Source organism: Scyliorhinus torazame, chromosome 5 (genome assembly GCF_047496885.1).
Source record: "Scyliorhinus torazame isolate Kashiwa2021f chromosome 5, sScyTor2.1, whole genome shotgun sequence".
In the NCBI taxonomy this organism is placed as follows: domain Eukaryota; kingdom Metazoa; phylum Chordata; class Chondrichthyes; order Carcharhiniformes; family Scyliorhinidae; genus Scyliorhinus; species Scyliorhinus torazame.
In genome coordinates, this window is record NC_092711.1 from 105,375,035 (window position 1) to 105,398,658 (window position 23,624).

General features: G+C 47.2%; 2 protein-coding genes and 1 non-coding gene across 3 annotated transcripts in view; 1 reads left to right on the forward strand and 2 right to left on the reverse strand.

The window, feature by feature from the left end:
- LOC140421563 (uncharacterized) overlaps positions 1–23,515 on the reverse strand; it is a 56,200-nt gene extending 32,685 nt beyond the window's left edge. The window contains exon 1 of the mRNA XM_072506352.1: positions 23,371–23,515. The gene's annotated coding sequence lies outside the window, so the exon portion shown is untranslated. The remainder of the gene's footprint in view (positions 1–23,370) is intronic.
- Positions 1,149–23,624, reverse strand: part of LOC140417835 (uncharacterized) — a 113,095-nt gene continuing 90,619 nt past the window's right edge. Inside the window, exons 4-5 of the mRNA XM_072501284.1 lie at positions 23,080–23,223; positions 1,149–7,607 (exon numbers count right to left, since the gene is read on the reverse strand). Of these exons, the coding sequence (XP_072357385.1) occupies positions 6,885–7,607; positions 23,080–23,223 (867 nt within the window). The 3' untranslated portion in view covers positions 1,149–6,884. The remainder of the gene's footprint in view (positions 7,608–23,079; positions 23,224–23,624) is intronic.
- Positions 13,589–13,661, forward strand: trnak-cuu (transfer RNA lysine (anticodon CUU)). The gene has a single exon. It is a non-coding gene; the product is annotated as a tRNA-Lys (tRNA).

The following is a 23,624-nucleotide window of genomic DNA, read 5'->3' on the forward strand; positions in this document are numbered from 1 at the left end:
AAGAAAAGAAAGCGTTTCACTGGGTAACAGAAATCCCATCAATCTTTGTTCAGTTTGACCACAGTCAGCTTTTAAACAAAGTCAAATACAATTAAATGGAAGTGAATTGAGAATTATGTGTTGCTTATATTTGACCCGTGTGTTTTGGTGTGAAACATTCTGCAGCCTAAATACATGTAAAAGAAAGGAGGGGAGACAGCAAATCCGGACTAAGCCTGGATTTCCACATCCCCCGGGTGGCTTTTCCTATTTCTCGATCATTAAAGTCGAATTTCTCAAGGTGTTTCAGTTAAATCTCTGCCATTTCCTCTAATTCAGTTACAGTATTGTTTGTGTCTGTCTATATGAGCATACATTACCATTAGGTTTGTTTCAGACGGTGATTAAAATGTTAATCTGCATCTACAAAGCCATTAAATTCTTTAGTGACCTGAGCAAGCTGCCAAGATCCGCACTTTGTTTTTCCATGTGTGAAATGATTTGTCTGGACTGTACGCAGAACAATACTTTTCACTGTACTCGGTACACGTGACAATAAATCAAATCCAATCAAAGAAACAGTTTCTTACTCATCTTCAGGTTGAACAATGAGCCGCCTTACAAATTATTCATTCATGGGAGGTGGACGTCACTGGCTGGGCCAGCATTTACTGCTCATTCCAATGGCCCTTGAACTAAGTGTCTTGTGAGGCTATTTCAGAGGGCACTTACAAATCAACAACAACATTGCGTGGATCTGGAGTCACGTGTAGGCCAGGCCACATAAGGAGAGCAGATTCCCTAAAGGACATTTGTGACCCAGACGGGGTTTTCTAACCATCATGAGACTTTTAATTTGAGACTTTTATTCAATTTCATTATCTGTCAGGCAGATTCAATCCCAGATCCCCACCCAGAGCATTAGCCTGGGTCTCCGGATTACTAGCCCAGTAACAATACCATTACGCCACTGCCTAGCCCACATAGTCTTGGCAGAATATGATGTCTAGTAACTTCTCAAAATTACAAGGAATTTATTTTTTCAAACAAATTCTGATAGCTCTGCAGTTTCTGGAAACATTTTCGTTGATCGTGTTATTTTTAAAAATAAAGATCTAGTCTTGACAAAATAATTACCTAACACACCAATTCACTAATGATAATCAATGTTCACTACTGAATAATCATTAATTTAATTGCTGTTATTTGCGATGAAATCAATACATAGTTAATATAGAAAAGGTACAGAAGGTGAAATGGCTGCAGGGAGCCACATGTTCGAGGTATAAAAGGGCTTCCTTGACCATGTTACTAATGACAGTGAATACACTATGAAAATAACAATTTTAAAATTAAATGTGATTACACATGCGTACTTACAGCTTCCTACATTACAACAGTGAATATGTTTCAAAAGTACTCCACTGGGCAGCATGGTAGCACAGTGGTTAGCACTGTGGCTCCACAGCGCCAGGGCCCCAGATTGGATTCCCAGCTTGGGTCACTGTGCCAAGTCTGCACGTTCTCCGTGTCTGCGTGGGTTTCCTCCGGGTGCTCCGCTTTCCTCCAACTAGTCCTGAAAGACGTGCTGTTAGGTAATGTAAGCCTATTTGTGACAATAAAGGTTATTACTATCATCGGATTGAAAACACTTTAGGAGGTCCAGTGGTAGTGAGAGGGTTAATAGAAATGTACATTTGTTCTAATTGCTCTAGTCTGCAAACTCGGATATATTCCACTCGGTGTCCTCACCAGAATCATTGATAAAGATAGAGTCTTAATTTTGTGTAATAACCACGTCATTGACACCATTTTGAATACTCTGTGAACCTCCAGACACACCATAGGCACAATTATTTGTTGTAAAACACAGCGAGTTGTTGTGATTTGGAATGCACTGTCTATAAACGGTGCTGGAATCTCATTGGACTGTAACTTCCAAAAGGGAATTTGAAGAATTCTGAAAAAGAAAACAAAATAGTCGAACTCTGGGATTAAATGGGTCGTTGCACGAAGAGCTGGCACAGGAAAAATGGGCCAAATAGACTCATGTGCTCTAGGAGCCTTATGTCCATGTACAACGAGTGGTAACAACCTGGAACCTACTGCCTACGAGGGAGGAGATGCAGAGATGACGGAAGAATTTCAATCGGAAATTGGACAGGCACTGAGAGAAATAAACCCACAGGGATTTGGGGAACGAACGGGGCAATGGACAGACTGGCTTCCTCCACAGGGAGCCGACACGGTCCCAAAGGGCTGAATGGCCCCATTCCTCACCCTCCAGATGCTGTGATCTCAGGAGAGAAATTCAGCTGCTCCAGTCACTCCAAGTAACTGGAGTCCCTCATCTCTGGTGCCATTCTAGCACAATGGTTAGCACTGTTGCTTGACAGTTCCAGGGTCCCAGGTTGAAAGATTCTTATTTGAAGGATCTTATCCTGCCGAACTACGACAAGTTGTTAGATTCCTACTATTATTCGACTGTGTAAAGTTGAAGGAATTTATATTATTCCTACAATTCGGTTACCAGTAGCACTTTGCGATTACTGGGACTCAGCAGAAATTTAAGGTAAAACTTCTCAGGTGCCAAAAAGAATTGTTTTTTTTTTCTTCTATTGATTACAATTTGAAAGTAATTTAAAAGGCAATTCGTAGACAATTTGAAGCTTTCAGAGAATCAAGACATTATTTTCTTGCTTAGGCAGACAGCTCGAAAGTAACTTTTAAAAGGTCAAAGTCTGGAAATGAAGCATGAAAAAGAGAGAGAGAGCTAAACTAAAACTAAACGTCAAGACTTCAAAAACACTCTCCAAAACTACACTCCAAAAACACACTAAACACTACTACAGAAACACACTAAAACACTACATCACTACAAAATTCAGATGAACAGACAGACAGACTAAAATGGCGGGGGGAAACTTTTCAGTTATACCCTTCCATATCTGTCTTAAATCATCTAATTAAGCTAGCTTGGCTAATGTAACAATGGAGACTTCATGTTGAGAAAGCTGGAATCAAATATATATTTGATTCAATGTTTTATCCATTAAAATGTTTCGGCCTTATAAGCTATGGAATGTGGTTCACGCTGTAATCACTAATGGCCTGAAAAGAGAACAATAGAGCTTTAGTTACTGGACTCCTGCCACCTCGTTGCCATGGAATTCAGCCCTTGTCCTTGACAGCAGCACAAGTATAGTGTCAAACTGTCTTGCAACTGTGCTGTTTTAATCTATGATGGAATTATGCTGTTTCATGTATCTATTGAAGCTATATGTTTTGAGATGACCTGAGGTTATGGGTGCTGAAATTCTCATTTTTAAATGGGTATTTAAAACTGGGGCTAAATATTTATGCTTAAACAGCTATCTTTTACCTATACTAGTTGTATTAGAAATACCTGGCTTCTACACAGGTTCGATTCCCGGTTTGGGTCACTGTCTGTGCGGAGTCTGAGTGTCCCTGTGTTTGGGTGAGTTTCCTCCGGGTGCTCCAATTTTCTCCCACAAGTCCCGAAAGATGTGGTTAGGTGAATTGGACATTCTGAATTCTCTCTCGGTGAACCAGAACAGGCTCCGGAGTGTGGCAACTAGGGGATTTTCACAGTAACTTCAATGGAGCGTTAATGTAAGCCTACTTGTGACATTATTTTTATTGTAAATGTCCTCTACCCCCTCTAAGAACTTCACATCCTTCCTAAAGTGTTGGGTTCATCTATAGGGTTCCATTCTAGAGGGATAGAATTGACAAGCATGGACGAAATGTCCAACTTGTTTAGAACCAGGGTTAGACTACACTGGGAGCACTGTCAACATTGGTGATCTCCATTTAGAAAAAGGAAATAAAGGCATTGGATAAAGTGCAAGATTCAAAATATACAGAACTGAGAGCATTTAACACTCAGGAAAGGCTGGGGCTGCTTTTTTCTGGAAAAGAGAAGACTGATGGGTGACCTGATGTTATCTTTAAGATTATGAAGGGATTCAATAATCCAATAAGAATTTCAGCAGAAACCTCTTTACCCAGCGAGTGGTGAGAATGTGGAACTCACTCCACAGCGAGTGGTTGAGGTGAACAGCATGAATACATTGAACGGAAACCTAGATACATACATGAGGGAGAAAGAATAGGAGATGCTGATGGGGGAAATATAGAGGGGTGGGTGGAGGATCATGTGGAATATAAATACTGACACCGACCATGGATAATCTCAGCCGGTATGGGAATTTAACGTGTGCTGTTGGTGTCACGCAGCACAAACCAGCCATCCAGCCAACTGAGCTAACCGATCCCCGTGTAAATCTGTAATAATTCCTTAAATATTAGTGATTGCCTGTCTCCCACCATACTATTTAATGTAGTTTCCCAGTGCACCTCAGACAACATGCCCCTCAGACCCTGATATTCTGTGAGAAGCATCAAGATAACTTAAACAAAATAACCATCGGGCATCACAGTGGCGCAGTGGGTTAGCCCTGCTGCCTCACGGAGCCGAGGTCCCAGGTTCAATCCCAGCTCTGGGTCATTGTCTGTGTGGAGTTTGCACATTCTCCTCGTATTTGCGTGGGTTCACCCCTACAACCCAAAGATGTGCAGGCTAGGTGGATTGGCCACGCTAAATTGCCCCTTAATTGGAAAAAATGAATTGGGTACTCTACATTAAAAAAAAAAGAACCATGTAACCACCATAGCCCATCGTCATGGCAATGTGGCATGCTTTTTGGGGTTTCTAAACAGAAATGGCAATGAAACATCTTCCAACCTCCAAACCCCCTTTCACCCCTTGTGAAAGGGCAGCACGGTAGCATTATGGTTAGCACAATTGCTTTACAGCTCCAGGGTCCCAGGTTCGATTCCTCACTTGGGTCACTGTCTGTGCGGAGTCTGCACATCCTCCCAGTGTGCGCGTGGGTTTCCTCCGGGTGCTTGGGTTTCCTCCCACAGTCCAAAGATGTGCGGGTTAGGTGGATTGGTCATACTAAATTGCCCATAGTGTCCAAAATTGCCCTTAGAGTTGGGTGGGGTTACTGGGTTCTGGGGATAGGGTGGAGCTGTGGACCTTGGGTAGGGTGCTCTTTCCAAGAGCCGGTGCAGACTCGACTCGATGGGCCGAATGGCCTCCTTCTGCACTGTAAATTCTATGATCTATGAAATGTGCAACCAGATATTCGCAAGAAGGCTCAGAGAGAATCAGCCCACTAGAGGCGAAGTTGTGAGACCGGCCAGTCCAGCAGAAAGAAACCCTCTGACCATCCCCATTGACCAACAGAATGAACAAACTGCAGTCCTGGATGTAATTGAGAACAGAAACAATAACAGCAGAATCCAATCCCTGTAATCAGTTGTGAACTTGTTGGTGTCTCAGGGAGTGCGATGAATTACAAAATCCCTTTGCACATTGAGAGCAGGTGAACGGCCTCTCCCAGTATGAACTCCCTGGTGTGACTGCAGATGGCATAACCGAGTGAATCGCGCAAATAGACATAAACGGGTGTGAGATAATCGGGATTATGGAGACATGGCTGCAGGATGACCAGGGATGGGAATTGAATATATTCAGTATTTAGGAAGGACAGACAAAAAGGAAAAGGAAGTGGTGAGGCAGTGCTGGTTAAAGAGGAAATTAATGCAATAGTGAGGAAGGATATTAGCTCCGACAATGTGGAATCTGTATGGGTAGAGCTCAGAAACACTAAGGGGGAAATAAATTAGTAAAGAGACCCCAAAACTGCAGTGGTGATGTTGGGAATGGCCGAATACAGGAAATTAGGCTGATTGTAAAAGTTCCTATGGGTACATGAAGAGAAAAAGATTGGTGAAGACACATTTAGGTTCCTTTCAGCCAGAAACAGTGGAATGTATAATAGGGGACAAAGAAATGGGTGAGCAAATAAATACATAATTTGGTTCTGTCTTCACAAATGAGGGCACAAATCAGATACCAGAAATGTTGGGGAACGCAGGATTTAGTGAGAGGGAGGAACTGAAGGAGATCAATATTAGTAAAGAAATGGTGTTGGGGAAATTTATGGGATTGAAGGCCGATAAATCCCCAGGGCCTGATAATCTGCATCCCAAAGTACTGAGGGAAGTGGCTCTAGAAATAATGGATGCATTGGTGTCACCTTCTATAGACTCTGAAGCAGTTCCTGCAGATTGGAGGGTGGCTTATGTAACACCACTATTTAAAATGAGAGAGAAAACAGGGAATTATAGATCAGTAAGCCTGACATCAGCAGTGGGAAAAATTCTAGAATCCATTATCAAAGATTTTATAGCAAAGCACTTAGAAACCAGTGGCAGGATCGGACAGAGTCAGCATGGATTTATGAAGGGGAAATCATGCTTGACGAAATTGACTGGAATTCTTCGAGGGTGTAACTGGTAGAGTTGACAAGGGGGAGCAAGTGGATGTGGTATATTTGGACTTTCAGGTGGCGTTTGACAAAATCACTCACAAGAGATTAGTGTGTAAAATTAAAGCACACGGGATTACGGGTAGTGCATTGAGATGCACAAGAAACTGGTTGGCAGACAGGAAACAAAGAGTAGGAATTAATGGTCTTTTTCAAAGTGGCAGGCACTGACTAGTGGGGTACTGCAGGGATCGGTGCTAGGAGCCCAGATGTTCAGAAGACAGATTAATGATTTTTTTAAAAATTTAAAATACCCAATTCTTTTTTCCAATTAAGAGGCAATTTAGCGTGGCCATTTCACCTACGCTGCACATCTTAAGAAGAATAATCTTTATTGTCACAAGTAGGCTTGCATTCACACTGCAATGAAGTTGCTGTGAAAAGAGTTGGATGATAAGCCATGATCATAATGAATGGCAGAGCAGGCGCGAAGGGACAAATGGCCTCTTCCTGCTCCTATTTTCTATGTCATCCCTTCCCACACTAAGAGCAGGTGAATGGCCTCTCCCCAGTGTGAACTCGCTGGTGTGTCTGCAGGATGGATAACTGTGTGAATCCATTCCCACAGAGGGAGCAGGTGAATGGCTTCTCCCCAGTGTGAACTCGCTGATGTCTCTGCAGACTGGATAACTGTGTGAATCCCTTCCCACACTGACAGCAGGTGAATGGCCTCTCCCCAGTGTGAACTCGCTGATGTTTCTGCATGCTGGATAGCTGTGTGAATCCCTTCCCACAGAGGGAGCAGGGGAATGGTCTCACCCCAGTGTGAACTCGCTGATGTTTCTGCAGATTGGATGAATGTGTGAATCCCTTCCCACAGAGGGAGCAGGTGAATGGCCTCTCCCCAGTGTGAATTCGCTGATGTTCCCGCAGGTTGGATGAATCACTGAATCCCTTCCCACACACAGAACAGATGAACGGCCGCTCGCCAGTGTGAATTCGCTGGTGTCTCTGCAGGGCGGCTGAATCACTGAATCCCTTCCCACACTGAGAGCAGGTGAATGGCCTCTCTTCAGTGTGAACTCGCTGGTGTGACTGGAGGGTGGATAACTGAGCAAATCCCTTCCCACACACAGAGCAGGTGAACGGCCTCTCCCCAGTGTGACTGCGTCGATGAGACTCCAGCCGAGATGGGACTCTGAATCCCTTCCCACAGTCCCCACATTTCCACGGTTTCTCCATGTTTTGGGTCTCCTGGTGTCTCTCCAGATTGAACAATCAGTGGAAGCCTTGTCCACACACAGAACATGTGCACTGTCTCTCCTCACTGTGAATGGTGCGATGTTTTTTCAGGCTGTGTAACTAGTTAAAGCTCTTTCCACAGTCAGTTCAATGGAACACTCTCACTCGGGTGTGTGTTCTGTGGGTCTCGGTGCTTTTCCAGTCACACTCACGTTTAAAATCTTTTGAAGCCAACAGATCGGACAAATATTTTGCCTTCTCGCTGAGGATATTCAGTTCAGGAGGAATCGATTGAGTTTGTCACATCGAGACGTGACCTTTGAGATTTCTGTCTATAATTCCTCCTCTTCCAATATCCTTTGAAAACAATTAGCAAAAGTCATCATTGTTAGTACAGGATAGAAACTCAGAACAGACAATTCTAGTTCGTATGAAATGTAATTTCCTCTATTGTTCTCCAAAAGCTGTAAATCTCCACCCCGCACAATCTCACTCCATTCTCACTCTGCTGTATCTAATATTCACCCTCCCAACTCTCCTGCAGGTGCTGATTCATGTTGATTGACAGATCAGAGCTCAGCTCACTGCTTCCTGACCAGGACACAGAGATTATAATAGGAGCAAGAGTAGGCCATTCGGCCCACCAAGTCTACTCAACCATTCATTGAGATCCTTGGCCGATCTACTTCAGCACCATTTTCCCACATGGTCCCCATATCCCTCGATATCTTCAATATCTAGAATCCTAGCAATATTTGTCTTGAACATACCTGATGACTGAGGCTGCACATTCCTCTGGGGTAGAGAATTCCAAAGCTTCACCACATCCTCGAGTGAAGAAATCCCTCCTCATCTCAGCTTTCTCTCTATTTTCCTACCTGTTCCCCATAACCCTTAACTCCATTGTCAATAAAACTTGTGTTTCAATATATTCAATGACCCCCAGATACAACTGGTCCCTATGGAAGAGAAATCCAAAGACTAACAACCCCCTGAGGGAAGAGACGACTGGAAATCTATAACGTAGCTACAGTCTTATATTACAAAGTGAAAAATATTACATTTACTTTATTACACAACGGTAAATAATATATCTAATCTGTACCATGTAACAACACTGGACATATCCCTGTCCATTATTAATTTAATTGCCCTGAAATGCCAGCCATCTCCTGGGGAACCCACCCCTTTAATTGTGAACATGAGGAAAGAGACAAGCCTTTTTTAAAATAAATTTAGAATAACCAATTTTTTTTTTGCAATTAAGGTGCAATTTAGCGTCGCCATTCCACCTACCCTGCAAATCTTTGGGTTGTGGAGCTGAGACCCACACAAACACGGGGAGAATGTGCAAACTCCGCACAGACAGTGACCTGGGGCCAGGATCGAACCGGGTCCTTGGTGTTGTGAGGCAGCAGTGCTAACCACTGTGCTGCCAGAGACCATCCTTTTAGTCAGTCAAATAAATGCGTCAACCTGTTAAGGAGATGGGTGGGAGGAGATGGAAACACTTTGTGCAGCCGCTAACCTTCATGTAATTCTTTTCCCCAATTAAGGGGCAATTTAGCGTGGTTCCAGGTTGGGCTCAAAGCATCAATGAGGACTCTGATCTCTGGCAAGGAAGGAAACCCTGGCAGGCGGGAGGGAAGAATTCACAAACACCCCCTGGAGACCCCAAACCCCCCAATAACACCCATTGATTTTATTGTCAGTCTGCAGACAGGAGCTGGAGAACTGAACCCAGGCAGAGGAGAGGGAGGGAGAAAACTGGGAGTGGAGGAAAGAAATGGTGCAGATGGTGAGATGGGTTTGGATTTCAGCCCAGGGAGGAGGGAGAGTGTGTGGGACGGGGATTTACAGCTTTGGGGGAACAAGAGAGGAACAAATGTTCAAGAGAAACTAGAATTGTCTGTTTAGAATTTCTACCCTGGATTGACAGTGATGTCTTTTGTTTATTTTTAATTAAAAGTTGTTTTTTTTTTAAAAAAAAGAGTACCCAATATTTTTCCCCCAATTGAGGCGTAATCTTTGCGAGGCCAATTCATCGACCTGCACATCTTTTTGGATTGGGGGGTGAGTCCCACACAGACACGGGGAGAATATGCAAACTCTGTACGGGCAGTGACCCGGGCCGGGATCAAACCCCGGTCCTCGGTTAACCAGATGGAAACTCAAATCAAACTTCACATCAAGACTTAAGTCACTTCATTCATCAGGACCTGAATATCATTGGCCTGTGAATGTGGAAGACAAAATGTTTGTCTGTTCTGTCCGTAGGTAAAGATTTTCTTTTTTAAAATAAATTTAGAGTACCCAATTATTTTTTTCCACTTATGGGGCAAGAGAGATAGGAGGGAGAGAGAGGAGAGAGAGAGACGGGCCCGTTGGAAACTAGATCTAGTAAGGGACTGCATTCCGAAATATGTTTTACCCTCGAAGTGGGTAATATTGTTGTTTTGCTTTTCTTGGTGTCCTAAGAGAGCTGCCCCGGCAGCAGTAAGCTGGTGAATGAGAGTGAGAAGGGGGGGTGGGTAAAGCTGCAGCCGGTGAACCAGTTTTGGCTGGTTCGGCAAGCTTAGCTTCTGGGTCAGAGCCTGGGGAGTGGGTTTGATTTCAATTTGTGTGTCTAGCTGGGGCGTTGGTGGGAAATGGGGGCATGGGGGGGAATGTGGTAGCTCACTGATGATGACTATAGAACTGTTTTTGATTTACTCTGAGGATAGGGGTATGGCAGTCATCTTGGGTGGACCCTATGCCTGTACTTTTTGAAGATTTGCTGGATAGTCCCTCACAGTGGAAATGGCTGATTCCGTGATTTTCATAGAATTTTACAGTGCAGAAGGAGGTCATTCGGCCCATCAAGTCTGCACCGGCTCTTGGAAAGAGCACCCTACCCAAGGTCAACACCTCCACCCTATCCCCACAACCCAGTAACCCCACCCAACACTAAGGACAATTTTGGACACTAAGGGCAATTTAGCATGGCCAATCCACCTAACCTGCACATCTTTGGACTGTGGGAGGAAACCGGAGCACCCGGAGGAAACCCACGGGGAGGATGTGCAGACTCCGCACAGACAGTGCCGGAATCGAACCTGGGACCCTGGAGCTGTGAAGCAATTGTGCTATCCACAATGCTACCGTGATGGGAGGGGCGGGGGGGTGATCCCCTAATTCAGGGCTGGTCACCTGGACCGTAAAGGAATTGGGTGAACCAGTGAAGGTCAAGGGTTTTCACTCACCTGAAGATTCTAAATGCTGGTGTGGTGTTCTTGCAGGAGACTCACTTGCAGGTTAGAGATCCGACCAGATGCGGAGGGGTGAGCCAAGTGTTTCACTCGGGCTTTGACGGAAGGGCTCGATATGCTGCAATTTTAATCAATAAAGGGGTCACTAGGGTCATTGCGGACACTAATGGGAGATACATGGTGGTCAGTGGGTTACTGGCGGGTACATTGGTGGTGCTGGTGAATGTCTATGCCCCTAACTGGGACGATGTGTCATTTTAAAATTAAATTGTTGGGACCTATCTCAGACCGGGATACACATCAATTAATTCTTGGAGCGAACTTCAATTGTGAACTGGATCCAAAAATGGACTGGTACAAGCCCATTCGGCCACTATAAACACAGAAAAATGGAGTGAAATCTGGACGAACCACCCAGCACGGCCCAGGCACCGGAAACGACCACAGCAAACCCGGCAAAGGATAAAGAAATCTGTTCCCATCAGTAGATTGTAAAAGGATTATGGGACACAGATTTAAGATTATGAGCAAGATCTACAGGGGGGATATGAGGAAGAAATTTTACACAGTGAGTGATAATGATCTGAACTCAATGCTTACACACAAAGGTTGATAACCTCCAGGTCCTGATAACTCGAATGGTGCTGTCAGAATTTGATGTGAGGATAGGTTGTGAGTTTCCTGTCTGCGAATCCCTTTCTAAGCCCCTGTGAAAGAAGTTTACAAAGGCATCACTGTCAGTCCAGAAATAAAATTCTGGAAAGATAAATATTTCTCCCGGTTTGAATTTGCGGTGTGTAAATCTACCCCGACTAATCCCTGTAAAAGGAGTTTCCAAAATTAATCACTATCAGTCCAGGATAGAAATTCACCACATTCTCTCCTCCTGCTCCCTGGTCCAGGATGACCGCTCATGCCTTCCCGCTCCCCCTCACCGCTGCACACTGCCCTCATCATCAGCAGTCCCCTGATTTTAGGGTGATGTTGACTCAGGGTTGTGAGTTTCTGCCCTGGGTCTTTGTGTGACTGAACAGAGCCTCAGAGCTTTCGACACATGGGACAGGACATCCAATGAGACAGTGACATCCGGAGACCAGGATTGGCTTCCTTTCCATCTCTGCCACCGCTTTGCATCATCAATAAGACATTGGGACTCAAAGACTAATCCAGTTTGATGGACAAGTTGCCTCCATTCTGAACAATGAGGAACAAGCTCCTCCCACTCACTGAAACATCGCCCCCTACAAAGATGACAAACGCGCGTGCGCCCTGATGCACATCCAATAAAGATGGCGGCCGTTAACCCGAGCCGAACATGAGGAGCCGTAGCTCCGCTCAGTACAAACTGGGTACCTTAAACTCTTTTCCTTTTAAAAAAAAAAACTTTTTATTGGCATTTCTCATATTTATAAACAATCTTAAACTCTTTTCCGAGGTTTGCGGCTTACAACAGCTTTACACGACGTTTCCGCCCACCCCCACGATCTCTCGCTCCCTCCATATTGTTAATCGCCTCGCACCAATTTCGGATCTGAAGACACAGCCCTTCTGCATTGCCATTACCCACACAGCGCATGCTTCAATCGCAGCGGGCCCCGCCACTCATTCATTGGTTGGAGGACCAGCGCTCTCGTCCTCCAGTCCTGCCCCTCCACCTTCTATTGGTCCAGAGCTGCCGTCAATCACCCGGACATTGTGACGGTTACAGATGGTGAGAGCGGCCACAGGCTCAGGCTGACTCGCTGATTGTCCAATAATAACAGTGAGAGTCTCAGTGGGACAATCAGACAATAATAGTGGAGATGGGGCCCAGAGGAGAAACAGCAAAGTGTTCACTCACTTTGAGAGGAACAAACACAGTGTCTGTTCCAATAATAAGAGTCAGGCTGCAGTGTGTGAGTGAATATATCATTGGGTCCAATGGAGAATCATAGAATCCCCTCAGTGTAGCAGGAGGCCATTCGGCCCATCGAGTCTGTGGCAACCCTCTGAAAGAGCACGCTACCATGGCGAATTCCCCACCCTATCCACGTAACACTTCCAGGGGACAATTTAGCACAGCCAATCCACCTAATCTGCACATTTTTGGACTGTGGGAGGAAACCAGAGCACCCAGAAAGGAAATCTATGCAGACGCAGGCAAACTCCACAGAGACAGTGACCCAAGGTCGGAATTAATCATAGAATCTACAGTGCAGAAGGAGACCATTCGGCCCATCGAGTCTGCACCGGCGTTACCGGATTTGGCCAACTCACTGAAATGTGGTTAATTCTGAATTGCCTAGCAAGCCACTCAGTTTAAGGACAATTAGAAATGGGCAACCAAGCTGGTTTGCCCGTGACACTCACATCCCATAAAGAATAGAGAAAATAAAAGGGCTGTTTCCAGTGCCGGTTTCAAAGGAATCAGTACTGGGCCCTTCACTCCTGGTTTACATCATTGATTTGAAAGTAAATGTAGGAACATGTGGAAGAAGTTTACCTGTGACACAAAAATGATTGAACACTTGATAGTGAGGAAGAAAGCTGGAGGGAAAACAAGGCAAAGGATTACATGATAAATGGCAGGACAGGACTAGTTAGGCCAGAGCTAGATTCCTGTAGAGGAAGATTGCACCAGAGAGAGCACAGAGGGGATTTAAGATCATTGACCTGAAATTGACAATGTTTGCTCAGAGGAAAGTTTGGATAAACTGGGGCTGTTTTCTTTGGAACAGAAAAGGCTGAGGGGAGACCAAAATGAAATTATGGAAAGCAGCCTGGCTGGCTCAGTCGGCAGAGCATGGGAGTCTTAATCCCAGGGCCGTGGGTTCAAGACCCACGTTGGGCGCTTCAGCTTCTTTAATCTGAGAACATTGAGCTCAACTGTTTTATGGACGGCACGGTAGCACAGTGGCTAGCACTGTTGCTTCACAGTGCCAGGGTCCCGGGGTTCAATTCCCACTTGGGACACTGTCTGCGCAGAGTCTACACATTCTCCCAGTCTCTGTATGGGTTCCCTCCCACAAGTCCCGATCGACGTGCTTGTTAGGTGATTTGGACATTCTGATTTCTCCCTCTGTGTACCTGAATAGGTGCCCGAGTGTGGTTCCGGGGATTTTTACAGTAACTTCATTGCAGTGTTAATGTAAACCTACTTGTGATAATAGTAAAGATTATTCTAAAGGTATAAAATTCTGGGGGATCATGGTGGCACAGTGGTTGTGTGCCTGCGTGCTGGGGACGCGGGGTCGATCCTGGCCCTGGGTCACAGTCTGTAAGGAGTTTGCACATTCTCCCATTGTGTGCGTGGGTTTCACCCCCACAACCCAAATATGTGCAGGGTAGGAGGCTTGGCAAAATTAAATTGCCCCTCAATTGGAAAAAAATATAAATTTATATATTTTTAAAATTTCTGAGGGATCTAAATAGATTGGATAGGAAGGTCCGAATCCCTTTGATTAAGGGATACATATAAAAGGAGGCAGAGATTTAGTGAAGGACTAGGAGGTTTAGAGGGTGGTGAGGATCTGTGACATGCTGCCTGAAATAATGGGACAAACCCTCATAACATTTAAAAAGTATTTAGATAGACATTTGAATTGATATAACTTAAAAATCTACAGACCACAATCTGCAGAGGGCAGTAGAGCGGAGCTGCTGATTGGCTGTTGTGGGGGAAATTTACATACGTGCATTGTGGTCACTGTAACTTGAAGGTGTACCTGTGCAAGAGACCCTAGCTGTTCAAGTGAAGGCAAGCATCCAGCAGAGGGCAGTAGACCTTCACTGAGTGAGTGCTTCCTGAGAAGGGAAGTAATTTTTTTTTAAAAAAACTTACTGTAGGGAGTTTCCAGCTGAACCCAGTCGGAGTGAGGACTGAGTGACTGCTGGGTAAGTAGTAAAGATTTAAATTGTTTGCGCAGGCCCATAACAGCTGATTGCTGTTTTCGTGTGGGGCGCAGTGGGTGCTGGTTAAGTGTTTTATTTTTACCTGTATTTAAGTTGGGCAGTTTCTAAACCCTAGACACTACACTTGTAGTGACCCCACCCTTCCACCTCCTTTAAACTAAGGGGTAGAGTGAATAACAGGTAAGCACTTTCTTTCTTTTTCTTTTTTTATCTAGAGGGGATGGCAGGGAAGGCAGTGCAATGTTCCTCCTGCAGAATGTTTGAGGTGAGGGATGTCGTCAGTGTCCCTGCTGATTTCATCTGGGCACTCATCTCCAGCTCCTCAGAAACCACGTTAGGGAACTGGAGCTGGATGAACTTCGTATTATTCGGGAGGCAGAGGTGGTTAGAGATAGAAGCTTCAGGGATGTAGATACTCCAAAGAATAAAGATAGATGGGTGATGGTGAGAGGGGCTGGGAAGAAGCAGTCAGTACAGGGATCCCCTGTGGTCGTTCCCCTTAGTAACAAGTATACCGCTTTGGATACTGTTGGGGGGGGGGGGGGGGGGGGGAGAGACGTACCAGGGGTAAGCCATGGGGTAGAGGTCTCTGGCACAGAGTCTGCCCCTGTTGCTCAGAAGGGAAGGGGGGAGAGGAATAGAGCATTAGTCATTGGAGATTCCATAGTTAGGGGGATAGATAGGAGATTCTGTGGGAACGAGAGAGACTCGTGATTTGTGTCGGCTCCCAGGTGCCAGGGTCCGTGATGTCTCGGATCGTGTTTTCGGGATCCTTAAGGGGGAGGGGGAGCAGCCCCAAGTCGTGGTCCACATAGGTACCAACGACATAGGTAGGAAAAGGGATAGGGATGTAAGGCAGGAATTCAGGGAGCTAGGATGGAAACTTAGATCTAAGGCAAACAGAGTTATTATCTCTGGGTTGTTACCCGTGCCACGTGCAAGCGAGACGAGGAATAGGGAGAGAGAGGAGTTGAACACGTGGCTACAGGCATGGTGCAGGAGGGAGGGTTTCAGATTTCTGGATAATTGGGGCTCATTCTGGGGTCGGTGGGACCTCTACAAACGAGATGGTCTACACCTGGACCAGAGGGGTACCAATATCCTGGGGAGAAATTTGCTAATGTTCTTCGGGAGGGTTTAAACTAGTTCAGCAGGGGATTGGGAACCTGAATTGTAGCTCCAGTTTACAGGAGGTTGAGAGTAGTGAGGTCATGAGTAAGGTTTCAAAGTTGCAGGAGTGTACCAGCAGGCAGGAAGCTGGTTTAAAGTGTGTCTCCTTCAATGCCAGGAGCATCCGGAATAAGGTGGGTGAACTTGCTGCATGGGTTGGTACCTGGGACTTCGATGTTGTGGCCATTTCGGAGACATGGATAGAGCAGGAACAGGAATGGTTGTTGCAGGTGCCGGGGTTTAGATATTTCAGTAAGCTCAGGGAAGGTGGTAAAAGAGGGGGAGGGGTGGCATTGTTAGTCAAGGACAGTATTACGGTGGCAGAAACGGCGTTTGATGAGGACTCGTCTACTGAGGTAGTATGGGCTGAGGTTAGAAACAGGAAAGGAGAGGTCACCCTGTTAGGGGTTTTCTATAGGCCTCCAAAAAGTTCCAGAGATGTAGAGGAAAGGATTGCAAAGATGATTCTGGATAGGAGCGAAAGCAACAGGGTAGTTGTTATGGGGGACTTTAACTTTCCAAATATTGACTAGAAACGCTATAGTTCAAGTACTTTAGATGGGTCAGTTTTTGTCCAATGTGTGCAGGAGGGTTTCCTGACACAGCATGTAGATAGGCCAACGAGAGGCGAGGCCATATTGGATTTGGTACTGGGTAATGAACCAGGACAGGTGTTAGATTTGGAGGTAGGTGAGCACTTTGGTGATAGTGACCACAATTCGATTACGTTTACTTTAGTGCTGGAAAGGGATAGGTATATGCCGCAGGGCAAGAGTTATATCTGGGGGAAAGGCAATTATGATGCGATGAGACAAGACTTAGGATGCATGGGATGGAGAGGAAAACTGCAGGGGATGGGCACAATTCAAATGTGGAGCTTGTTCAAGGAACAGCTACTGCGTGTCCTTGATATGTATGTACCTGTCAGGCAGGGAGGAAGTGGTCAAGTGAGGGAACCGTGGTTTACTAAAGCAGTCAAAACACTTGTCAAGAGGAAGGAGGCGGCTTATGTAAAGATGAGACATGAAGGTTCAGTTAGGGCGCTCGAGAGTTACAAGTTAGCTAGGAAGGACTTAAAGAGAGAGCTAAGAAGAGCCAGGAGGGGACATGAGAAGTCTTTGGCAGGTAGGATCAAGGATAACCATAAAGCTTTCTATAGATATGTCAGGAATAAAAGAATGACTAGGGTAAGAGTAGGGCCAGTCAAGGACAGTAGTGGGAAGTTGTGCGTGGAGTCCGAGGAGATAGGAGAGGTGCTAAATGAATAATTTTCGGCAGTATTCACACAGGAAAAAGACAATGTTGTCGAGGAGAATACGGAGATTCAAGCTACTAGACTAGAAAGACTTGAAGTTCTTAAGGAGGAGATGTTAACAATTCTGGAAAGTGTGAAAATAGATAAGTCCCCTGGGCCGGATGGGATTTATCCTAGGATTCTCTGGGAAGCTAGGGAGGAGATTGATGAGCCTTTGGCTTTGATCTTCAAGTCATCTTTGTCTGCAGGAATAGTGGCAGAAGATTCGTGGATAGCAAATGTTGTCCCCTTGTTCAAGAAGGGGAGTAGAGACAACCCTGGTAACAATAGACCAGTGAGCCTTACTTCTGTTGAGGGCAAAGTCTTGGAAAGGTTTTGTGATGAATGATATCTGTATACACATGTACCTTTAATGCGTAGGCCCCTTTAAGACCGGGTTTGGAACCCTGGGGGACTCCGGCTCCGCCCCCAGGAAGCTGTATGTAAGGTTACGTTCAGTAGGCAGCGTGCAGTGAGCACACTTCTCGGCAGCTGTCTGGTTTTCTGGTAATTAAAGCCTTTGTATTATCAAACTCCTCTCCCGAGTCGTAATTGAGGGTATCTCAATTTAATTACCAGATTACATCAAGGTGGACAGCGGTCTAAAGCCATAGAAGCTCAATTTGGACGCTCGGTCGCCGGAAGCCACTGAAATTTTTAAAAACTGCTCCGGTGCTTTGAGGCCTGTCTGAATTCCTCAGAGACTGAAGTTGACGGACCTCGCAAGCTGAGCTTACTACATGCCCTGGTGGGCCACCCACTATCCTCCGTGATCGAGAAAGCTACGACGTACGAAACGGCAGACATTTGCTCTCGCCCTGCTGCCAGGGCTCTGGGGAAACGAGCTCGCCAGGAACTGCGACCATAAAGAGGTGACGGCAAAAGTCCACATGAACTTCCATATTCGTGATGCTTTCATGTCCGGTATCCGATCCACGTACATCCGGCAGTGGCTCCTAGAAGACGGAGCGAAGGAACTCCAAGGCACGGTAACGCTCGCCTCTTCCCTGGAAGCGGCCCACCAAAATCTCTGCACGTACTCCGCGGAACTTGCGAACCCCTCCAGACTCGGCCACGCTTCAGGCCTGCGCCGCGTGGCGACCCGCTCACACCGGGGGGCCCCCAATGCCATTTCTGTGGGCAAGGCCAGCACTCACGCCAGCATTGCCCGGCCCGCTCCGCTATCTGCGGCGAATGCGGAAAGAAGGGGCACTTCGCAAAGGTCTGCCTGGCTGGGCCCAAAGGTCTCATCGGACCCAGAAATCGAACTCCCGGGACCACAGGCCCCGCAACGCGGCCGCGCGGTGGCTAGACACGCCTACTTCCGACGCACCGTAGGACTCGTGCGAGTCATGGGGTGGCCATCTTGGCGGCAGCCATCTTCAAAACTCAAAACATGCGACCGACGGCGGCGGCCATTTTGCAAGTCCGATTCAACCGAGGACTCTGACTGCCCGCAACTAGGAGCGATCACGCTCTATCAATCTTGGCCAAAGCACCTGCGAAACTCAATGATGCAGGTTCAAATCAACGGCCGCGACACCCCTTGCCTTTTTGACTCCGGGAGCACGGAGAGTTTTATCCATCCAGACACGGTAAGACGCTGCTCCCTGCGCACCTAATCCCACCTCCCAAACTATCGCCCTCGCATCTGGGTCTCATTCGGTCCAAATCACTGAGTATTGTTTCGCGAACCTCGCTATCCAAGGCGCCAAATACGCCCGTTTTAAACTTTATGCCCTCCCTCACCTCTGCGCCGCCCTGCTGCTCGGTCTGGACTTTCAGTGCAGCCACCGAAGCCTGACCCTGAAGTTCGGCGGACCCCTGCCCATGCTCACGGTATGTAGCCTGGCGACATTCACAGTTGCAACCCCCCCCCTCTTCGCGGACCTCACCCCTGACTGTAAGCCCGTCGCCACCAGGAGTCGACGGTACAGTTCCCAAGACATGACTTTCATCAAGTCAGAGGTTCAGCGGCTACTAAAAGGGGTCATAGAGGCTAGCAACAGCTCTTGGAGGGCACAAGTACTGGTAGTCCGCTCCGGAGAAAAACAATGTATGGTGGTGGACTACAGCCAGACCATAAACCGCGTTACGCAACTCGATGCGTACCCACTTCCCCGCATTGCAGAAATGGTGAACCAAGTCGCCCAGTATCGCGTATTCTCCACAGTCGACCTAAAATCGGCCGATCATCAACTCCCTATCCGCCCAGAGGACGGCCCCTATACAGCCTTCGAAGCAGCCGGTCGGCTCTTCCACTTCCTCGGGGTCCCTCTTGGTGTCACAAACGGAGTCTCCGTTTTACAAAGGGCAATGGATCAAATGGTGGACCAGTACGGCTTACGGGCTACATACTCGTACTTGGACAACGTCACCATCTGTGGCCATGATCAGCAGGACCATGACGAAAACCTGAGGAAGTTCCTCCAGATCGCCCGGGCCCTCAATCTGACATACAATGAAGAGAAATGCGTGTTCCACACAACCCAGCTAGCCACCCTCGGCTATGTCGTGGAAAATGGGGTCCTAGGGCCAGACCCCGGCCGCATGCGCCCCCTGAAGGAACTTCCCCTCCCCCGTAGCCTCAAGGCACTCAAACGTTGCCTGGGGCTCTTTTCCTATTATGCCCAGTGGGTCCCCAGATATGCGGACAAAGCCCGTCCACTCATTAAGACCACGGTTTTTCCCCTGACGGCTGAGGCTCAGTCAGCTTTCAGTCGTATCAAGGCCAATATCATCAAGGCCGCCATGCACGCGGTGGACAAAACTATTCCCTTCCAGGTAGAAAGCGACGCATCAGACGTCGCTCTGGCTGCTACCCTCAACCAGGCGGGCAGACCTGTAGTGTTCTTCTCCCGAACGCTCACCGCCTCGGAAATTCGACACTCTGCAGTCGGGAAGGAGGCACAAGCCATAGTGGAGGCCGTGCGGCACTGGAGGCACTACCGAGCCAGTAGGAGGTTCGACCTCGTCACCGACCAACGGTCGGTCGCCTTTATGTTCGATAACGTATAACGGGGCAAAATAAAGAATGATAACATTCTGAGGTGCAGGATCGAACTCTCCACCTACACGTACGATATTACATATCATCCGGGAAAGCTCAACGAGTCCCCAGATGCCCTGTCTCGCCACAGATGCGCCAACGCGCAGAAAGACCGTCCGCGGGCCATCCACGATGACCTCTGCCACCCGGGGGTCACCCGGCTTGCCCATTTCATCAAGTCCCGCAGCCTGCCTTACTCCACCAAGGAGGTCAAGTCCATGACCATGGCTTGCCAGATCTGTGCGAAGTGCAGACCGCACTTTTATCGGCCAGACAAGGCTCACCGAGTCTCTGGGCCCTTTGAGCGATTAAGCGTGGACTTCAAAGGGCCCTTCCCTTCCACCAACCGCAACAGTTATTTCCTCACTGTCATCGATTAATTCTCCCGCTTCCCCTTCGCTGTCCCCCGCCCCGATATGACCTCGGCCTCCGTAATCAAGGGACTGCACAGCATCTTCACGCTGTTTGGTTTCCCCGCTTATATCCACAGCGACCGGGGTACATCGTTCATGAGCGATGAGCTGCATCGAGATCTGCTAAACAAGGGCATTGCCTCGAGCAGAACGACCAGCTATAACCCGCGGGGAAACGGGCAGGTGGAGAGGGAGAACGTGACAGTTTGGAAGGCTGTTCTTCTAGCCCTATGGTCAAGAAGTCTCCCAATCGCCTGCTGGCAGGAGGTCCTACCCAATGCCCTACACTCCATTACACTCGCTCCTCTGTATGGCCACAAACGAGACCCCTCACAACCGTTTGTTTGTGTTCCCCAGGAGGTCCACCTCTGGGGTCTCGCTTCCACGTTGGCTGACGACTCCGGGGCCAGTTCTACTCCGGAGGCACGCGAGGAGCCATAAGACAGATCCACTGGTCGAGAGGGTCCAACTACTACACGCAAACCCTCAATACGCCTACGTCGAGCACCTCGATGGCAGGCAGGACACCGTTTCCCTGCGAGACCTGGCACCCGCTGGTTCGCCCCCCCCTTCCACCGATGCTCCCCTCCCAGCACCAGCAGTCGACTCCGACAGCGCCCCCCCCTCCCCTCCCCTCCCCCAGCCGGCGCCGGCACCAATCACCCTAGACACCGCGGATACCCCCCCTGCTCCAACGCGGGAAAAGGCTCAGACAACCGTGCTCCCGGATATACCACCACCGAGGACGACCGTATCTGTCGCACCACCGCCGGAGCTGAGAAGGTCGACACGGGCAATCAGACCACCCAAAAGACTGAACTTTTCATTCCACTTCACCCCCGATGAACTATGCATTTTTTTAAACAGGGGGTGATTGTGATGAATGATATCTGTATACACATGTACCTTTAATGCGTAGGCCCCTTTAAGACCGGGTTTGGAACCCTGGGGGACTCCACCTCTGCCCCCAGGAAGCTGTATATAAGGTTATGTTCAGTAGGCAGCGTGCAGTGAGCACACTTCTCGGCAGCTGTCTGGTTCTCTGGTAATTAAAGCCTTTGTATTATCAAACTCCTCTCCGGAGTCATAATTGAGGGTATCTCAGGTTTATAAGAGATTGGATGTATAATCATCTGGAAAGGAATAATTTGATTAGAGATAGTCAACAAGGTTTTGTGAAGGGTAGGTCGTGCCTCACAAACCTTATTAAGTTCTTTGAGAAGGTGACCAAACAGGTGGATGAGGGAAAAGCAGTTGATGTGGTATACATGGATTTCAGTAAAGCGTTTGATAAGGTTCCCCATGGTAGGCTACTGCAGAAAATATGGTGGCATGGGATTCAGGGTGATTTAGCAGTTTGGATTAGAAATCGGCTAGCTGGAAGAAGACAAAGGATGGTGGTTGGTGGGAACTCTTCAGACTGGAGTCCAGTTACTAGTGGTGTACCATCAGGATCTGTTTTGGGGCCACTGCTGTTTGTCACTTTTATAAATGACCTGTGAAGAGGGCGTAGAAGGATGGGTGAGTAAATTTGCAGATGACACTAAAGTCGGTGTAGTTGTGGACCGTGCGGAAGGATATTACAAGTTACAGAGGGACATAGGTAACCTGCAGCACTGAGCTGAGGGGTGGCAAATGGAGTTTAATGCAGAAAAGTGTGAGGTGATTCATTTTGGAAGGAATAACAGGAAGACAGAGTATTGGGCTAATGGTAAAATTCTTGGCAGTGTGGATGAGCAGAGCGATCTCGGTGTCCATGTACATAGATCCCTGAAAGTTGCCACCTAGGTTGAGAGGGTTGTTAAGAAGGCATACGGTGTGTTAGCTTTTAATGGTAGAGGGATTGAGTTTCAGAGCCATGAGGTCATGTTGCAGCTGTACAAAACTCTGGGGCGGCCGCATTTGGAGTATTGTGTGCAATTCTGGTCGCCGCATTATAGGAAGGATGTGGAAGCAATGGAAAGGGTGCAGAGGAGATTTACCAGAATGTTGCCTGGTATGGAGGGAAGATCTTATGAGGAAAGGCTGAGGGACTTGAAGCTGTTTCCGTTAGAGAGAAGAAGGTTAAGAGGTGACTTAATTGAGGCACACAAGATGATCAGAGGATTGGATAGGGTGGACAGAGAGAGCCTTTTTCTTCGGATGGTGATGTCTCACATGAGGGGACATAGCTTTAAATTGAGGGGAGATAGATATAGGACAGATGTCAGAGTTAGGTTCTTTACTCAGAGTAGTAAGGGCGTGGAATGCCCTGCCTGCAACAGTAGTGGACTCGCCAATACTAAGAGCATTCAAATGGTCATTGGATAGACATATGGATGATAAGGGAATAGTGTAGATGGGCTTTAGAGTGGATTCACAGGTCGGCGCAACATCGAGGGCCGAAGGGCCTGTACTGCGCTGTAATGTTCTATGTTCTACGAATACCTACTTTGTAAACACGATGAGCGGAATGAAATGCAACAGGAACAACAAACCTAACAAAATCCCGGATAGTAACTCTCACTACTAAGAAGGTCAGCAGTTTGCCCAGTTGACCTGCCAAGTATGCTAATTCGGTAATTTCAAAATGTACCTGCATACATAAGAGTACAACAGCAAATTATTTAACTTCCCCAATGTGATGTATAATTAGTCTCAAATTTACCCTGGAATGGTCATTTAAAATTTCCCAGTCACTCTGAAATCTTTATCCACGGACAGAACAAACAAACCATTTTACCTCCCAATGATATTCAGGTCCTGATGAATTGAGTGATGATGATGATGTGATGTTTGGTTTGAAGTTCCCGTGAGTAAATCCTCCTCTTTCTAAAGGAGTTTCCAAAGAAACTCCACTCTCAATCCAGGAGAGAAATTCACAAGATTCTCTCTTCCGGCTTCCGGGTGAACGACGGCCGCACATGCGCCCTGTTGCACCTGAGAAAGATGGCGGCCGCGCAGGCGCCCTGTGGCATATCGCCCCCTAAACAGATG